Source organism: Nicotiana tomentosiformis, chromosome 5, assembly GCF_000390325.3.
Source record: "Nicotiana tomentosiformis chromosome 5, ASM39032v3, whole genome shotgun sequence".
Lineage (NCBI taxonomy): Eukaryota > Viridiplantae > Streptophyta > Magnoliopsida > Solanales > Solanaceae > Nicotiana > Nicotiana tomentosiformis.
The window spans coordinates 118,451,626-118,468,294 of NC_090816.1; the positions used below are offsets into that span (position 1 = coordinate 118,451,626).

Consider the following 16,669-nt stretch of genomic DNA (forward strand, 5'->3'; position numbering starts at 1 on the left):
GCTCGATAATGATACCGAGCTTGTCATTGATCGGTCTTAGATCTCGAAGCTCGACGCCCTTACTTCGGACCTCGACCGAGCTTGTCATGCAGATACCCTTTGATCGAAACATTATCGTCTCGACCAGTCCGTACGACTGACTCAATCGGTTTTGACCGTACACAGATAGTCCCCTCGTTTCTCGGAAAAGGATGTGGCGAGAAACGATATGATTTTCCAACAGCTCGATCAGATATATGTTGACGTTTACATCGATCCCGACCATGACATATGTGGTAGCTGTCTCATCGGTTCGATTTTACCAAGGCATTTGATGTGTGTCAGACGGTGGTTGGCCACCGCTGATATTGAACCATCATTACTTCAATCTATAAATAGCCTTTCCTTCCACCATTCATCACTTTTACGTCTTCAATCTTCCAAATTTTCTAAGTTCCTTTTCATCTTTTCTGAGTTTTCTGCTTGCAAACCTGTGAGTTTTACTGCAAACTCTTTCTTAAAACACCAAATACTCCCGTTCTTTGTTCACGGAATTTTAAATGGCAAAAACGTCTAAAATTGTTCCGTAAAAAAAGATCGTTTCTTCATCTCGACCTGCTGGTGGCGAGGATGTGGAAGAGCCCCGCCCTGAGAAATTCGTTCTGGTAGGGTGTTCAACTGTAGGTGATTTTAAAATTGAAAAAGCCTTCTCCGATACCAGGTCGGTGTAAGCCGATTTCGAGGTACCAATGCTCAATTACCAAAAAAGTTCTCGATAAAGTCATACAAGAATGTAACTGGGATAATAAACTCGTACTAATCCCATCACCTGATGAATCAATTACTACCTACGTCGAAGGGTTCTTAAGTGTTTACACTTATCCTTTCACGTTGGGACCTTTAGACCTGTCATTGTTTCCTTTTGTAAGAGGTACGATGTGACCCTCGGCCAAATCCACCCTTCCTTTTGGAGGATAGTGATTCTTCTTCGATTTTTCTCGAGCAAGGTTGAGGGGCGTATCTTCACCCTTGATCATCTTATGCGCCTTTACAGTCCCTGACTTTATCGAGGAGGGTTGATCAAGCTTGCTCGCCGAGCAACCAAAGCGCCATTCTCGAGCATAGACGAGACTCGGGATCGGGGTTGGATGAGCCGTTTTGTTCGAATCAAAACCTCGGACCTGATCCCTGCCGATGGCTTGCCATTTCCCTAGAAATGGAATATGAGCCGTGAGTAAACGTTTCTCTTTGCCCGTTTTGATTTTGTGATTGCCTTTTATTTTGTTGATCCATTTTTCTTTTCTTGTCACAGCCGTAGCTTGAATGCCGGAACTGATCCCGGATCTTAAACAATGAGTCAAAAGTCTGGTGTTGCAGAGACCGTACTCCAAGTATGCTTGGGTCGAATTATCAAAGGGTAGATGGGAGGCCCGCAGCCATAGTAAATCTTTTTGTCGATTTGTCTCTTCATCGGTTTGTATGGTAAATCTCTATTTTCCCTTTTGTAGTACTCGGGAAAGATGTATCCATGAGGCCCTCATCTGGTGGCGAAGAAGTTCCTGCCCTGAAGCAGGTAAAAGAAAGGAAGAGAAAAGACGTATCGGGATCCTCGAGCTCGAAAAAGAAGAAACCGGCTAAGAGATCTCGAAAGCCGAAAGGGGGCTCTAGTGTTATGTCTTCGGAAGTAGCCCGCCATTTAAGAGACGTGCCCGAAGAAGGAGAGGAGAATTTAGCCTGTGTACGGGCTAATGTTGTGATTCAACAGTCTTCCAATTTGGTGGAAGCAAATCAAGGAACCTTGGCCATAATCCCAGAACAAGAAGAAGCCGAGATCATCCCTTCTCAAGCTAAGATGATTGAAAGGGATACCGAGGGTGGATCTTCTCCGGCAGTAGAAGATATTTCAAGGGATGAGTTTGGGATAGTTGACATTGGCGGATTCCCTCACATTTCGGATGCCATGATTCGAGAGGCCGTCATGTTGGAGGATCGGTCCTATGAGGGTATTCAGGAGTCGGCTGATATCCATGGTTCTCTAGAGGGGCTCGAGTCAGGTGCCTCGGATGAGGTTACCGGTTTTGGTGGAATGTCGGTACCCAAAAAAGCGTCGTGGTCGGGTTCTACCGAGCCTTCATTGATTCATAAACTGGTGGACCAATTTCCGGCCCCGAGTATCGATCCAGATCGAAGGCGGAAGATAGTGCTCTCCGTACCTGCGGATACCCGAATTTTTTCTTCTCCTGTGGGGATTGCCAGTTACCTTCGGTCCTTGGTGACCGAAGAAGATCAATCAGTGATGAATGTTGTGGGGCCCGCCTGTCTCTTCAACGAGGCCCAACATGCTTTGAATCGGGTAACTCTGATGGTGTTTTTGCCGCTTCTTTTACACATAGAGTTGTAGGTAATTCTAATGTTTCTCATTTTGTTTGTAGGCTTCGGTGTTGCATCACGGGGCCTTTCTTCTAATCCGAGAGGAGCATGATGCCGAGGTTCGGAGCCTCACTAAGAAAAGTGACTCGTACAAGCTCCTTAGTGAAAAACTTTGAGCAGATTTGACAGCGGCTCGGGAAGAGCATGAGGAGATGGCTGAGCAGGTATTCTGAATGTTCCATGATAGTGAAGATGAAAAAGAGATAACCACTAACGATCCGATTCTGTAGGTTCGGCAGACGATCGAGCAGATTGGACAGCTTAACTCACAGGTAGATGCGCTACTGGACGAGGCAGAAGAATTTAAAAAGTGTACTGATATCCTTGTCTCGAAAAGGGAAGTTGTTCAAGCTCAGTTGGAGCTGTCTGAGGCCCAGCTTCGATCTGCGAAAGAAAATGCTTCGGGGCTAATCGAAAAGATGAAAGAGCTTCAACATCGGTTGGATTTGGCCACTTCAGATAAAGAAGATTTGGCTAAAGAACTTAAAGGGGCCAGATTGAGATGATCGAGGCCAATAAAAGAGCTGATGCCAAAGTGGCTCAGTTTAGGATCGATGTCGAGGTTAACCAAGCCAAGGCTGAGAGCATGGTCGAACATGCAAAATGGCAATCTCGTAGAGAAGCTCTCTAGGAGGTCAGAGCTCAAGGCTTCGATATTGGGGCCGAGATTGAAGTCGCCAGGGTGGAGGAGAACAAAGCTCGAAGGTTGGCCTTTCATGAGGAGGACTCCGATGACTCAGGGAAGTCTGAAGATGAGAACGATGCCGAGAATACGACCTTTGATGAAGATTGATTCATTTAGGGCCTTAGGTCGTTTGCTGCATTCTTTTGATACCGCTTTCGGTTTTTGTATAAAGAACTTCCTTTTGGGGTAAAATAGCCTTTCAAGCTAAATAGATAGATTGAATTTTAATCTCTATTGCCTTCGGGCCTTGTGGGTAGTCCCCTTTTCTTTATCAGGCTCGAACATCTTTCAGCCTTAGATAGTCAAGTGTTCGTTTGAATTCGAAGAAATGAGTAATCTGTGGGCTTAGTAGTCGAGTGAATAATTCGAACTCGATGTAATGTAGCCCGTAGGCATAATGGTCAAGTGAGTGCTTTCTCGAACTCAAAATAAAAGTAGCATGTAGGCTTAGTAGTCGAGTGAATGATTCGAACTCGATGTAATGTAGCCTGTAGGCATAATGGTCGAGTGAGTGCTTGATCGGACTCGAAATAAAATTAGCTCGTAGGCTTAGCGGTCGAGTAAATAATTCGAAATTGATGTAATGTAGCCCGTAAGCTTAGTAGTCGAGTGAATATTTCGAACTCGATGTAATGTATCCTATAGGCGTAATGGTCGAGTGAGTGCTTGATCGAACTCGAAATAAAAGTAACTCGTAGGCATAATGGTCGAGTGAGTGCTTGTTCGAACTCGAAATAAAAGTAGCCTGTAGGCTTAGCAGTCGAGTGAATGATTCGAACTCGATGTAATGTAGCCCGTAAGCTTAGTAGTCGAGTGAATAATTTGAACTCAATGTAATGTAGCCCGTAGGCTTAGTAGTCGAGTGAATAATTCGAACTCGATGTAATGTAGCCCGTAGGCGTAATGGTCGAGTGAGTGCTTGCTCGAACTCGAAATAAAAGTAGCCCGTAGGCTTAGCGGTCGAGTGAATGATTCAAACTCGATGTAATGTAGCCCTTAGGCGTAATGGTCGAGTGAGTGCTTGCTTGAACTCGAAATAAAAGTAGCCCGTAGGCTTAGCAGCCGAGTGAATGATTCGAACTCGATGTAATGTAGACCGTAGGCGTAATGATCGAGTGAGTGCTTGCTCGAACTCAAAATAAAAGTAGCATGTAGGCTTAGTAGTCGAGTGAATGATTCGAACTCGATGTAATGTAGCCCGTAGGCGTAATGGTCAAGTGAGTGCTTGCTCGAACTCGAAATAAAAGTAGCCCGTAGGCTTAGCGGTCGAGTGAATAATTCGAACTCGATGTAATGTAGCCCGTAGGCGTAATGGTCGAGTGAGTGCTTGCTCGAACTCGAAATAAAAGTAGTCTGTAGGCTTAGTGATCGAGTGAGTGCTTGCTCGAACTCGATCCTGTTTGCATAATAAATCTTGAATATAGGATATCGGTAAAGAAGAGGGATTTCTTTGCAAGCCATTATACATGTGTTCATGTCTTGCGTCAGGGTTCTGGCCAACTACATAAGCATGGTTCGTTTTGACCATTTGGCTCTTGCAACGTTTCCTGTCGAGACATTGTTTGTCATGAAATAACGAAGTAACTTCCTTTGCACCGAACTTGATAATCATCACAGATACGTTTAATGATAAAGCCCCCAGTATACGAGGTTGATTTTAAAGAGGCCTCGGATACTCAACAGTAGCATCGTTTTAGGCGTTATACGTTCCAATTGCTTAGTAGTTGATTGCCATTTTATCAGACCGGGTTTGGAGGATTTCCTTGGTAGTTCTTTTAGTAACGGACCTAGAAATCAACTGGTCATCTTCAACACTTATTTTGGATTGATATCGATTGTGCACATCGGTCCAAGTAATAGATGGGTACTCGATCAGATTTTGCTTCAGCCGTCGTGAAGCCATCGAGCTCCGCTCGTTTAGACCTTGAGTGAAAGCTTGAACATCCCAATCGTATGTGACTGGTGGTAGATCCATTCGTTCCATTTGAAAACGAGATACGAACTCCCTTAGCATCTCGTTATCCTTTTGTATTACCTTGAACAGGTCCGACTTTCTCGTCTCGACCTTTATGGCCCCGGCATGTACTTTTACGAAGCAATCTGCAAGCATAGCAAAAGAATCAATAGAGTTAGATGGTAAATTATTATACCATACCATTGCCCCCTTTGACAGGGTTTCACCGAATTTTTTCAATAATACAGATTCGATCTTATTATCTTCCAAATCATTGCCCTTGATGGCACACGTGTAAAAAGTGACGTGTTCATTGGGGTCGGTCGTTCCGTTATATTTGGGTATTTCAGGCATACAGAATTTTTTGGGGATTGGTTTTGGGGCCGGGCTCGAGGGAAAAGGTTTTTGCACGAATTTTTTGGAATCCAGCCCTTTTATCATTGGTGGATCCCCCGGGATCTGGTCGACCATAGAGTTATATGTTTCTACTTTTTTATCGTTGGCTTCGACTCGCTTTGTGAGTTCCTCGAGCAATTTAGCAATTTCGGGAGTAGTCCCCGATTCTTGCTAAATTGACTTCACTATGGCTGGCTCCGTTCTGTGGGTGATTTCTCGAGGAGGATTGGGCTCCGGTCTGCTTTGTAGCTGCGTTTGGCTTTGCAACTAAGCTATTGCTGTCTGTTGGGCTTGCAACATTTCGAAAATTATACGCAAGCTAACTCCATTTTCCTCGACGTTATGGGTATCTCGAGCTGCAGATCGAGTTCCACCATGAATGCTATTTTCGGGTTCAGCATGTAAATTCGCCTCAATGGCTACATGCGAATTGATATCTATCGGCACTCTGATTCGAGTTCTAATGGCGTTTACAAGTGGTTTTTTGGTACTGGGTATCAAGTTATTGTTTTCATCTTGAAGACCGGCTCCGTTGTCGATTGGTGAAGCCATTTGATTGATAGTTAGTCGTTGTTAATTCGAAATTCAAGATATTTTCGGAAACAAGTGTAGAACACAATGGCGTATATTTTCATATTCGTATCAAATAATCATTGTTATCCTTAGCCTCACGGTGGGGCGCTAAACTGTTTACCCAAAAAATCGGATAGAGATAATTTTTATATGGTTCTAAGGACACGTGATATAACTTGATACAAATTGTAGAGTAAAATGTAAATATCTCTATTCTTGGCAAATGGAATGAAATATAAGACAAAGAAAAGGAAAATATTGATGAACAAGGTAACGTAGTCCCCCTTAAATGTTTTAACATCCCCCTCTTATATTAGAGGCATCCTACTTTATCTATAATAATAAAAATATATAGTGGAGGACCCACGATGAATTATCTTTTCCTCGATTTCCGTCAAGATTCTCTCCTATAGTGCGATTGCAACGACTCTTGTCTGCGAGCTCGATACTGGCTTGAGCTCGGTATTGGATCGAGCCATCGGCCTTGGTTCGAGTTCGATTCTGACTTGGGGTCTCGATATTCGGGGTAAGTGTTGGTCAGTCTATGCATCTTCGATAATCTCTGCTTTGCCTCGTAGTTCGATTTGGATATGAGCTCGATAATGATACCGAACTTGTCATTGATCGGTCTTAGAGCTCGAACCTCGACGCCCTTACTTCGGACTTCGACCGAGCTTGTCATGCAGATACCCTTTGATCGAAACATTATCGTCTCGATCAGTCCGTACGACTGACTCAATCGGTTTTGACCGTACACAAAAAAGTATTATATCAAGTTATAATTTTTTTCCATGTTATATGATTAAAAAAAATACTTCCTCCTTCCCATTTTAACTATCGCTTTAGCTCAAAAAAATTTGTTTATTTTTTTCAACCATACTATTTAGTGGTAAGTTTTTTTAATACTATTTAATTTTCAAAAAACATTGAAAAAAACAACTTAGTAAATTAAACCTTATATTTATTATTTTCTAATTTCCCACCTCATAATTTCCTAATTTCCCCTCCCGCACGCCCGATGTAACAAAAGAAAATTAGAAAAAGAGAAATCTTAGTAGATTAGTTAATATGTAACAAAAAAAAAAATAATCTTAATATCTCAATTGGTTAACTACTACTATTTTACCTTGTTAGTGAGGATTTGATTCCCGTACTTCTTGTGAAAAAAGAATTAAAATATCATAATAAAACATTGCATCGACACAATTTGAATCATTTTGGTAAATAACCTTAATACGCTGAATTGTTCAAGTATAAAATACTTCTCCCTGGTACCAATTTTTTAGAGCAAAGTAGTGTTACATAATCATTTCCAAATTTTTAGAGCAAAGTAGTGTTACATAATCATAATGAAATGCATGACCAACACAACTTAAACAAGAGGTCGAATTATATTAACTAGTTTATCTATATCCAGGTGGGGAGGCTTCTCTTTTAGCCAAATTACCAATTACAATTTACAACATAAAGATAAATCATAAAGTCCAACAACTTGAGAAACAATTATCAAGTATTTATTTTACACGAAGATTCAGAAAATTACACACTCATATTTTACATGTGTACAGCAAATTAGAAGAATCAGAACCATGTAACATTGTTGCTTCTTTCCAGGTTCCCTTAAGTTGCTTTGAGGTGTAACAACTTAAATGTAAGAAATGAGCATCATTGGCACTTTTAATCAGCAGTATTTCACATCTTTGACCGAATACGATTAAGAGTCGCCTGAATTGTTCCATGCGGTTCATCCGTCGGCAAATAAACATCATTATCAAACTGAAAGGTCACCAACGGATTAAATATTAGCCACTGATTCAAGCTCAAAAGAACATGATCAGAGGTATATAGTTCCCAAGAAGATCAACTTATAATGGCATAACTTTATGACTGAATGAATGCAGTGCAGCAATAAAACTTGAAATTTTCAATCAACTGGATAATACATGATTAAAGATATGTAACTCGAGAATCATTTACGCGGGATCGAACTGTACCCACCACTTTAGCTTCTCTTCTTTCAAACTTTTCCAATACATGTTGATATTGTATCACCGCGATTTTGCATGATGCAGTAAGTTATTATTAAACTGAGAATGTGGATTGATAATACTCAGATGAGGAACGTGTGGGAATCACAAGTTACCCTATAGCCGTTAATTCCCAACCCCCAACCCCAACCCATCCCTTTGACAATGTTGGCAAACCACCGCTCTCTTCCTTCTGATTGGGCAAATCCGTGCAGGCCGCTCCTCACGGATTACAGTAGCATTTATCCAAAGCAGGTAAAGAGAACATCCACGTGTTGCTGAAATTTCTTCTTAGCCAGTATAGGCTACTCTAGCTTTTGTGCATCTATTAAGCATCACTGGTGTTGTTCAAATATCTACTTTGAATTTATGTTTAACATGAATAAAAATTGGACCTTATCACTAAGAATCTTCTATCCCAGCTCCACCAATTCTCTTACCATGATCGCTCCCCTTCCTGAGCCCAGCCGTAACTCCTCTACTCATTTACCCCATCAGCTTTGCCTTCCCCTGGCTCTTAGTCCCCCCACCTCCACCACCACCACCAACCCAGTCCATCTTGCCCTCTCCTAAAACAGCTCAGTTTCTCCATTGGTCTTCTTATCTTTCTTTTCTTCCCTTTGGCAAATTTTCTTTCCTTTTAGATTTATAGGTAGCCTGTATATATCATTCAAAGCTGCTTAAAGAATCAACACACGTGAATGACGCCATTTTGGTCGAATTATTCTCAAACTTGACAATGTTCGCTTCTGTTGCTACAGAGGGGAAGCTTAAAGTTTTTCCCAAACTAAGGTTTATTTGGTTTTGCTAAGCTAGAGAGGAGGTTTAAATAATTGAACCATCTTTTCTCATGGTAATCGGCTCAGTTTTGAACAAGATCTTGCCAGATAAATTTCACCTTACATGGTTAGAAAATAACTTGGCTGTCAAATTCACTGCATTTTAGCACACAGCAATCCAGCGAATGAGGGGAGAGAAACTTACCTTCACAATTACTGGATTATCTTTGCTTGACAAATTGACTGGCAAAAAATGGAGATTTGGCATCTTCAACTGAATGAATGAAATGTCGGGAAACCTGAAAGAATAATGCCAAAAAAACCATAAGGATGCATAGCAATTATGAAACTTGAAGAAGCAAATAGTGTCTTAGAGGTTTCATTTCTCTTGTATGTGTGCTAGCCTGCTAGGAAAGCATCTTATGAGTTGAATTCGAGAGAAAGACCTTCCAAGAACAGCCTTTGCCATTTCATAAAGTGTGGCTTGAACAGAAGGGCTGTATACTCCTCCCTTAGACGGGCCGAAGAATGTGTTAAGCAGGACCTCCTTCACATCCATGTATCTCTCTGTGAAATACAGAGGCTTCAAGGGAAGACTTGAGAGAGATTCAAAAGAGTACCTATATGAACCAATTTCAGGTTCACAACACAATCAACAATGGGCAGAAATGAAACATGGTACAACGATGAACAACTAACAAGGGCAAGACTATGATCTCATTCATGTCAGAAAGAGAACTTTAACACGTCATCTCTTTAAAAAAATGGATAATTTACCTCCAAGATGCAGTGACCTCTGTAGCCATCATTCTTTCCTGTGTTTCAGGCAACATAGTGTACTTGTCCCTAATGAATCCTTCAAAACCTGACTGTTTCAATGAGCTATTTGTTATGAAAATGGATAATGCACTTATACAACAACAACAACAAACCCAGTATAATCCCACGAGTGGGGTCTGGGGAGGGTAGTGTGTACCAGACCTTACCCCTACCTTTGAGGGTAGAGAGGTTGTTATAAAGCGCTTATCATGAATGAAATTTCGGAAGCCATTTGTTTAGGGTGGCGTATCAAGTGAGGTGTAATTCAAATTCTTAATCTCGTGTAAAGAAAAAGAATTTGTTCCTAATTCCCATAGGCAGAATTATAGTAGGTACTGAGGCTCTAATTTTAGAGTAAGAAAGAGTAAGGACTTCTGCAGGGCCAAATAGATCTTGTCTGACACACATGTAAACTGGCTATTTCATCATCATTTATAAGAGCACTACCCTTGCTGCCTTGCCCCTGATCCATAGCCCCTCAACTTCACTGCCACCGCCGAGGTGGGGGGAGTCAAAAAGAAAAAACAAACTAAAAAACTATTCCAAGGGAGAGTAACATATATCTTTCTTTCTTAGAGGAGGGTTGCGCATCTTAGTAGGACTACTATAAAAAGCTTTCAGTTAACTGCATAATCCTTTTATTTCTTCTTTTTTGAGGTAAGTAGAACTATAACTTTAACTGAAACAGCTTGAAGAGATAAGCGAGAAATTTAGGCAGATGTGTAACTGAGATTACCTTAGTTGTCTTTAGAACTGATAATCCCTCGATACCAGACGTCATGTGCAATGTTCCCGATTTATCGACCATTACTTCGGTAGTGTGTTTTTCAGAGCCAAGCTTAAAACCTAAGAAAGTTAGAAACGTAGAGCAACAGAATTAATCATAAGGAAAACAATTTTTTTTGATTAATCTCAGTGGATCACTACATCAGAGAGAAATTCAGATCGTATAAATGGAAAACAAAGCTAGGAGGTGCAACGAGAGATATTAAACAAAATTGACATCATGGCTTAAGGCACTTCGGCATCCTAACCTAGACATTTTCCCATGCAATCGACTAAAATCTTCTAAACACATTAAAAACTGGATCACCAATGACTGCTTCATACAATGAGGCCCCTTTTTGAGGTTCCAAATCCCTTTTCAAGGGATCTCATCCAGTGAAAAGTCAACTCCTTGATTAAATCATTTTCCTAGTCAATACAATCAAGAAGTGAGGGGTCCACAAATTGCAGCTCAAGTTTTTGGACTATGTACAGGGAAAATTGTAGCTCCACATAATTCATGATACAGGACCAACTTTAAGGCCTTTTATAGCTAAAAATTGATATGATCAGCTTAAAGGAAGCTGAACAGTTTTTTCAAGAAAGTAGCTTTAACCATGGAATAGCTCTTGGAAGCATTTCACGAAAGAAAAATTGGTCAGATAGAGCTCCATTCTCAGTCCAATATACAACAACCCAGTGAAATCCCACTAGCGGGGTCTGGGAAGGGTAGTGTGTACGCAGATCTTACCCCTAACCCGAGGGAGTAGAGAGGTTGTTTCCGATTTCTCAGTCCAATATGAACCTGCTAATTTTGTCAGATTAGTTGCGCAAAATAATTAGTTGATCATTTCAGGACAACTCTGTCCATTAGTTATTTTTTCCTTGCTGTCTTTTGATAGAAATTAACTGAAAGAAGTCTACTTCTGACAAAAGAGAAAGGAATAACATCATATTGAGCACATTCTAATTTGAACCAAAGGCGAGAAAATACTGATCTAGGAAAATTCATGTGCTGCCAAACAAGGATGACTATGTTAGACTATGTTAGATCAGGCTCGTTATTTGGATGCAAGATTGTCTCAGACTTGACTTTGAATTGCTCAGGCACATGAGCAATTTGGAATTCCAGTCTAATTTGTGGCTTATGAACTTGATCTAGTTTTATCAAATTTGATACCATATTGTTCAGTGAAGCTCAGATGTATTCGATGCTGGCTAAATTTATGATAGAGATGATAACATATGAAAACAATATATAGTGGACATCCCTAACAAAATATCTTATCATAAGCCACAAATCAGACTGGAATTCCAAATTGCTCATGTGCTGTTTAAGAAAATTAATGACTCTGCATGCACTCTAAGGAGATGAAACACAGTCAAGAAAAGGATGAAACCAGTCACACGGCAGAAGAGGAATACTCACTACAATTTCTGAGAATTAGCAGCACAGGGTAACTTAGATCTTCATTTTAACTTCTAAAGGGAGGGGGAAGTTCATTGGGTAAGTAAGTAACACTTTCCGTTGTAAATCAAAAGGTTTACCGTGTTCATGTTGTTGGCCCTTTATGCTAATGCGTTCCCATGGCTTTTCAACTATATCAACAATTGCAGCAGTGACCTACAAGAACAGAACAGGAAAAATAACTTAAGAAGATCTGTGTAAGGTGAGTGGTTCAGTCCTATAATTATATTAAGCAATATCATCTGCAAAGCACAAATCATCCCAAAGTCTGCATACAACAAAAGGCAACAAATATGCAATTGCTTATTCTTCTCTACAGAGCAATTGCCAGATGAGTGGACATAACATAAGATTGATCTGTAAGAAAAATGAGAAGTCTTTTGGAGCATTCTCTACACGTATAGCACAGTTTACAAAACATAGTACCCTTCCGACTATTACTAAATTCAGTGGCTAGAATAACCAAGTAGTCATGGCAGACAACTGACATCATTACATGATAATAGACAAATCGTACCTGCTGATAAAAAGAGGTGAAGTGCTTCGCAAGTATAATGGCAAAATCTTCAGCTGAAAGTTGCTCTGAACATTCCTTAGCTTTGGCATACACCTGTTTCAAGGTCCAATAATCGGAACTTAGAACCAAATGACAGGAAAATCCAGATTATAGGATATAACTACACAATATAATCAGCAGGGTCGGACGTAGAGCACGGATACCAGGTTCATCTGAACCCGGTACTTTTGGTACGGAGTAGAAATTTATGAGTAAATATTTACTAAAATTGCAACAAACAGTACATATAAACCCATAACTTTAAAATAATAATGGGTTCAATACTAGGAATTATAAAGGTTGAACCCATAAAGCTTAAATCCTGGATCCGCCTCTGATAATCAGCTTTAGTTTCCGAAATGTAAAAGCTGAATTTGAGAACTTCTAAAGCAGATTTAGACCTAATGCAGAGAAGAAAAGTGCCAAAAACTCGTGATCAGACAAATAGCTTAAATAATTATATCAATCCTAATGTCTCGTTCATAGCTCAGATCTCTTAGAAAACTATTACAAAAAGCAAAACTCGTCAATTTCATATCAAGTTATTAACACGAAAAATAATCAGTAGTACTATTTAAGTTCGTAGATGATGAAATTGAGCATCAGGTATACATGATCTAACAAAATTCTAAATACATGCATATAAATCAGCTGTTACACAAAGGAAAAAAAGGAGGAATTACAGTATTTTTCATGGTATCGGTGGCGACGATATCGGAATTATCACCGGCGACATAGGCAGGTAAACAATCGGAGAGGAGGCTAATGTTAACACTCCATTCAGCAAAGTGATGCTTCCCGTCGTGACTTTTCCAAACCCTGGCTACTCTCACTCTGGATTTTCCATGCCTCTGCTCCAGTTTCAGTCCACTCACTTCCGCCATTTCCGATCGATTTGTTTCTCTTTTCGTCCCTTTTCACAAATGCTCAGCTTCCTACTCACGGCTCTGTGCGCTGTATGTATGCATATACGTATTAATTAATGTATTGTCGACACGTGTCCATCGTATCTATCGTCGCACATGAAACCACATTGCTTTCCGGCCCCACTAACTATACCATGGGCGTTTTTTTTTAGTAGAAGTGTAGAACTTTAGAAATAAATACCCCTTCGATTCAATTTATATGACAGTAATTTAACTTTATATGACAGTAATTTAACTGAACATTATAAAAGAAAAATTCAAAATTTGTAATTTTAATAATAAACAACAATAAATTTAGTATAATCCTATAAAGTAGAATCTGAGAAGTTATACCTTACTCATATCTTGTAAAGGTAGAAAAACTATTTCCGATAAATTTTCAACTAAAAAAATAATGAAAAAAAAAAGAGTTGCAGCAAGCAGTAGAATAGCCGAAGCAAAAGAAATAAGAGGAAGTAAATGCAAACTATAAATAAGGAAGTACAAGAATAATGTTAGATATAACTAGTACGAAAAAAAATATGTTCAACTGCCTACTAACTTTGTACTCTAATTTTTGACCTCCACACCCTCATGTTAATATACAATAATATTTTTGTAATTATAGAATTTTTAAAAATTTGAGGTTTTAAATTTGATATATTATTTGTATGATTATTCAATCTTTATTAGTAGTAAATTAGGTGAATAAAATAAGTATATACTCCCTTCATCCCAAATTAATTATCCTGGTTTACTTCTCAAGAGTAAATTCATTAATTTCGAAGGAGAAAATCACACTTTCAATTATTCATTTGATCAAATCTCTAACCTCCATTATCTAATTTCGTGCATTATCATGGAACTTTTTAGTTTATCATATACCTAGAAGGAGAAAAAGCCCAAAATAATTCAGTATGTTTGGACTTTAACTCAAATAATTATATTTCTTTCACATGGAACACTAATAATTCACATTCTTTAATAAAGTGGTATATTTTTAGTCACAATATTTGATATAAAAAAAAATATTTCCTAGAAAATGAGTGGTTATCATTTATTTTTTCTTGTTTAGTTGGTGAGTGGCAAATTTTTTTCTAGTGTTTGTCTAGAGAATAAAAAAATATTTTTTAGAAATTTTTTATGCTACTTTTCTTACCTCCTCCCCCTTATCCCAAATTTCCATGTTTCCCGTGCTCCCCTTCCCTCTCCCCTCCTCCCCCCAACTCCAATTACTCAACGTTTTCAATACTCTATTTTTTTCAAGAATTTAATTATTCTTTTAAAATTTTACACAAAACCAATGGGACTAATGTGTTGCTTTACCTTTTCTCGCAAAAACAACGTTGAAATTTGTGTTACACAACAAAAAAAAAATACTCTTTTTTTGGTTGAAAAACAAAGTACTCTTTCTATAACATGAAAAAAGTACTCATTTTATTAAAATGAAAGGAAATACTTTTTGCTACATTATTTTGTTGAAAAAAAAGGAAATACTTTTTGCTACATTATTTTGCTGAAATGAAAGAAAATAATTTTTTCTACATCATAAAAAGAAGAAGAATTAACCCAAATAGCCGCCTACCTAACTGTTTAAACTAAAAATAGCCGGTAGATGTATAATATATGTATAATTTATGTATTATATGTATATAATTATGTATAATAAATGTATAATCTATGTATATGACTAGAAAATGTAAACAGTGAAGAAAAGTTTGAAGAAAAGGGTGTGGAAAGGTTGAAGCAAAGTTTTGAAAAATATTTTTTCTTCTTTTGACATGGAAAATATTTTCGTCCATGAGAAATATTTTCCAAAATATTTAAGCCAACCAAACATGAGAAAATTGAAAAATATTTTTTGAAAAATATTTTTTTTCATATCAAACATGGAGACTAAAAGTGTACCACTTTATTAAAGAATATGAACTATTAGTGCTCATGTGAAAGATATGACTAGTTTGTGTTAAAGTCCAAAGATACTGGACTATTTTGGACTTTTTCTCACCTAGAAGCGCACTGCCACCTTGATCCACTCTTGGTTGTCCGTTTCCTAGGGACAACTTAATACTAAAAAGGCAGAATACATCGACAAACCCTTAAAGTTGTCTATATTTTTCACTTAGACATTCCATCTTAAGTCTGTTCCATTTGAACACTTTAATCGGACATTAACTGTGTCATTTAGACACAATTTGATGTTGTGGCATAGTGTGTGTATTACACCATTTTTCAGAGCGTGAAAGATTTATTTTTCTTTCTAATTTTTTTTCTCTTTCTTTTTCCTCCAATTCTTTCACACACCATGATATGCTTTATTTTTTATTACCGGAATAAGTTTGCCGGACAAATTTCACATTCTTTCTTCTTCGTTTCTATCCTCTTTTCTCAACTCAAATTCAATTTGCAGGTTCGTGACTTCCACACAATTTTAACTATTCTCCTTTCAAATACGAGGTCAATATCTGCAATTTTTTTTTTGAACAACTTCTTCGGATCTGAAACACGTAAGTTCCGGCACCGACAAGCTTGATGGATTAGTGCTTTTACTTTGGGGCATCACTAAAATCTTCATTACAGACCCAATTCGAACGACATGGGTATCTCTGGAAGCTCTAGATTTGGCCATTGGAAACAAATTAAACCACTAATGTTTGTTGCTGGTGGATTCATTTTCAGCAATTTGGGATTAATCTTTCACGATAGGATATTGTTACTAGTTAATTTATAAATAGATGTATAACATATATATTTAAAAAAATAGTCTACTTTAGATGCAAGTATATTTGCATCTCCTCTGAATTGTAAAATTTCTACTGACCTCCCTTTTTGAAAGTACTATGAAAGCAAAGTTAGGAACACAGACAAGGTGATTTTGCCATCAACTACTCCTAAAATATACCACCGCACATAACGCCACTATCTTATTATTAATCGTTTGAAAATGATTTCCTAATAGAATTTTGTTATGAAATAAAAATAATTTAGTAAAACATGAATAAGAAATATTGTTATGAAATAAAAGCAATTTAGTAAAACATGAACAAGAAATGTTGTTATGAAATAAAAATAATTTAGTAAAATATGAACAAGAAATAAAAATAGAGAAGGATGAGATTTTCTTCTTCAATTGTGTGTATTTTACTATCCGAAGAAAAATATGTCATTGAATATGTCATTAAGCATTTAAGACGAAGATCATTCAGTAAGAGTAGACATCCATCGTAATTTAATTTTTCTAATAACAAATTCAAGATTAAAGTTTAGCTCAAAGATTAATCTACGTGATTTATTTTAATATTTTCATTTACTATTCCTTCAATTAAGTTGCCT

General features: G+C 38.1%; 1 protein-coding gene across 1 annotated transcript; it reads right to left on the reverse strand.

Moving 5' to 3' along the window:
• Positions 1 to 7,389: 7,389 nt before the first annotated feature.
• On the reverse strand, positions 7,390 to 13,505 carry LOC104091371 (uricase-2 isozyme 1). Its single transcript, XM_009596698.4, has 8 exons — positions 13,115 to 13,505; positions 12,393 to 12,485; positions 11,956 to 12,031; positions 10,379 to 10,488; positions 9,601 to 9,692; positions 9,270 to 9,443; positions 9,029 to 9,122; positions 7,390 to 7,793 (listed from the first exon to the last, which is right to left on the reverse strand). Exons 1-8 carry the CDS (start codon positions 13,313 to 13,315, stop codon positions 7,710 to 7,712), a joined length of 924 nt encoding a protein of 307 aa, XP_009594993.1. The 5' UTR covers positions 13,316 to 13,505; the 3' UTR covers positions 7,390 to 7,709.
• Positions 13,506 to 16,669: the final 3,164 nt, after the last annotated feature.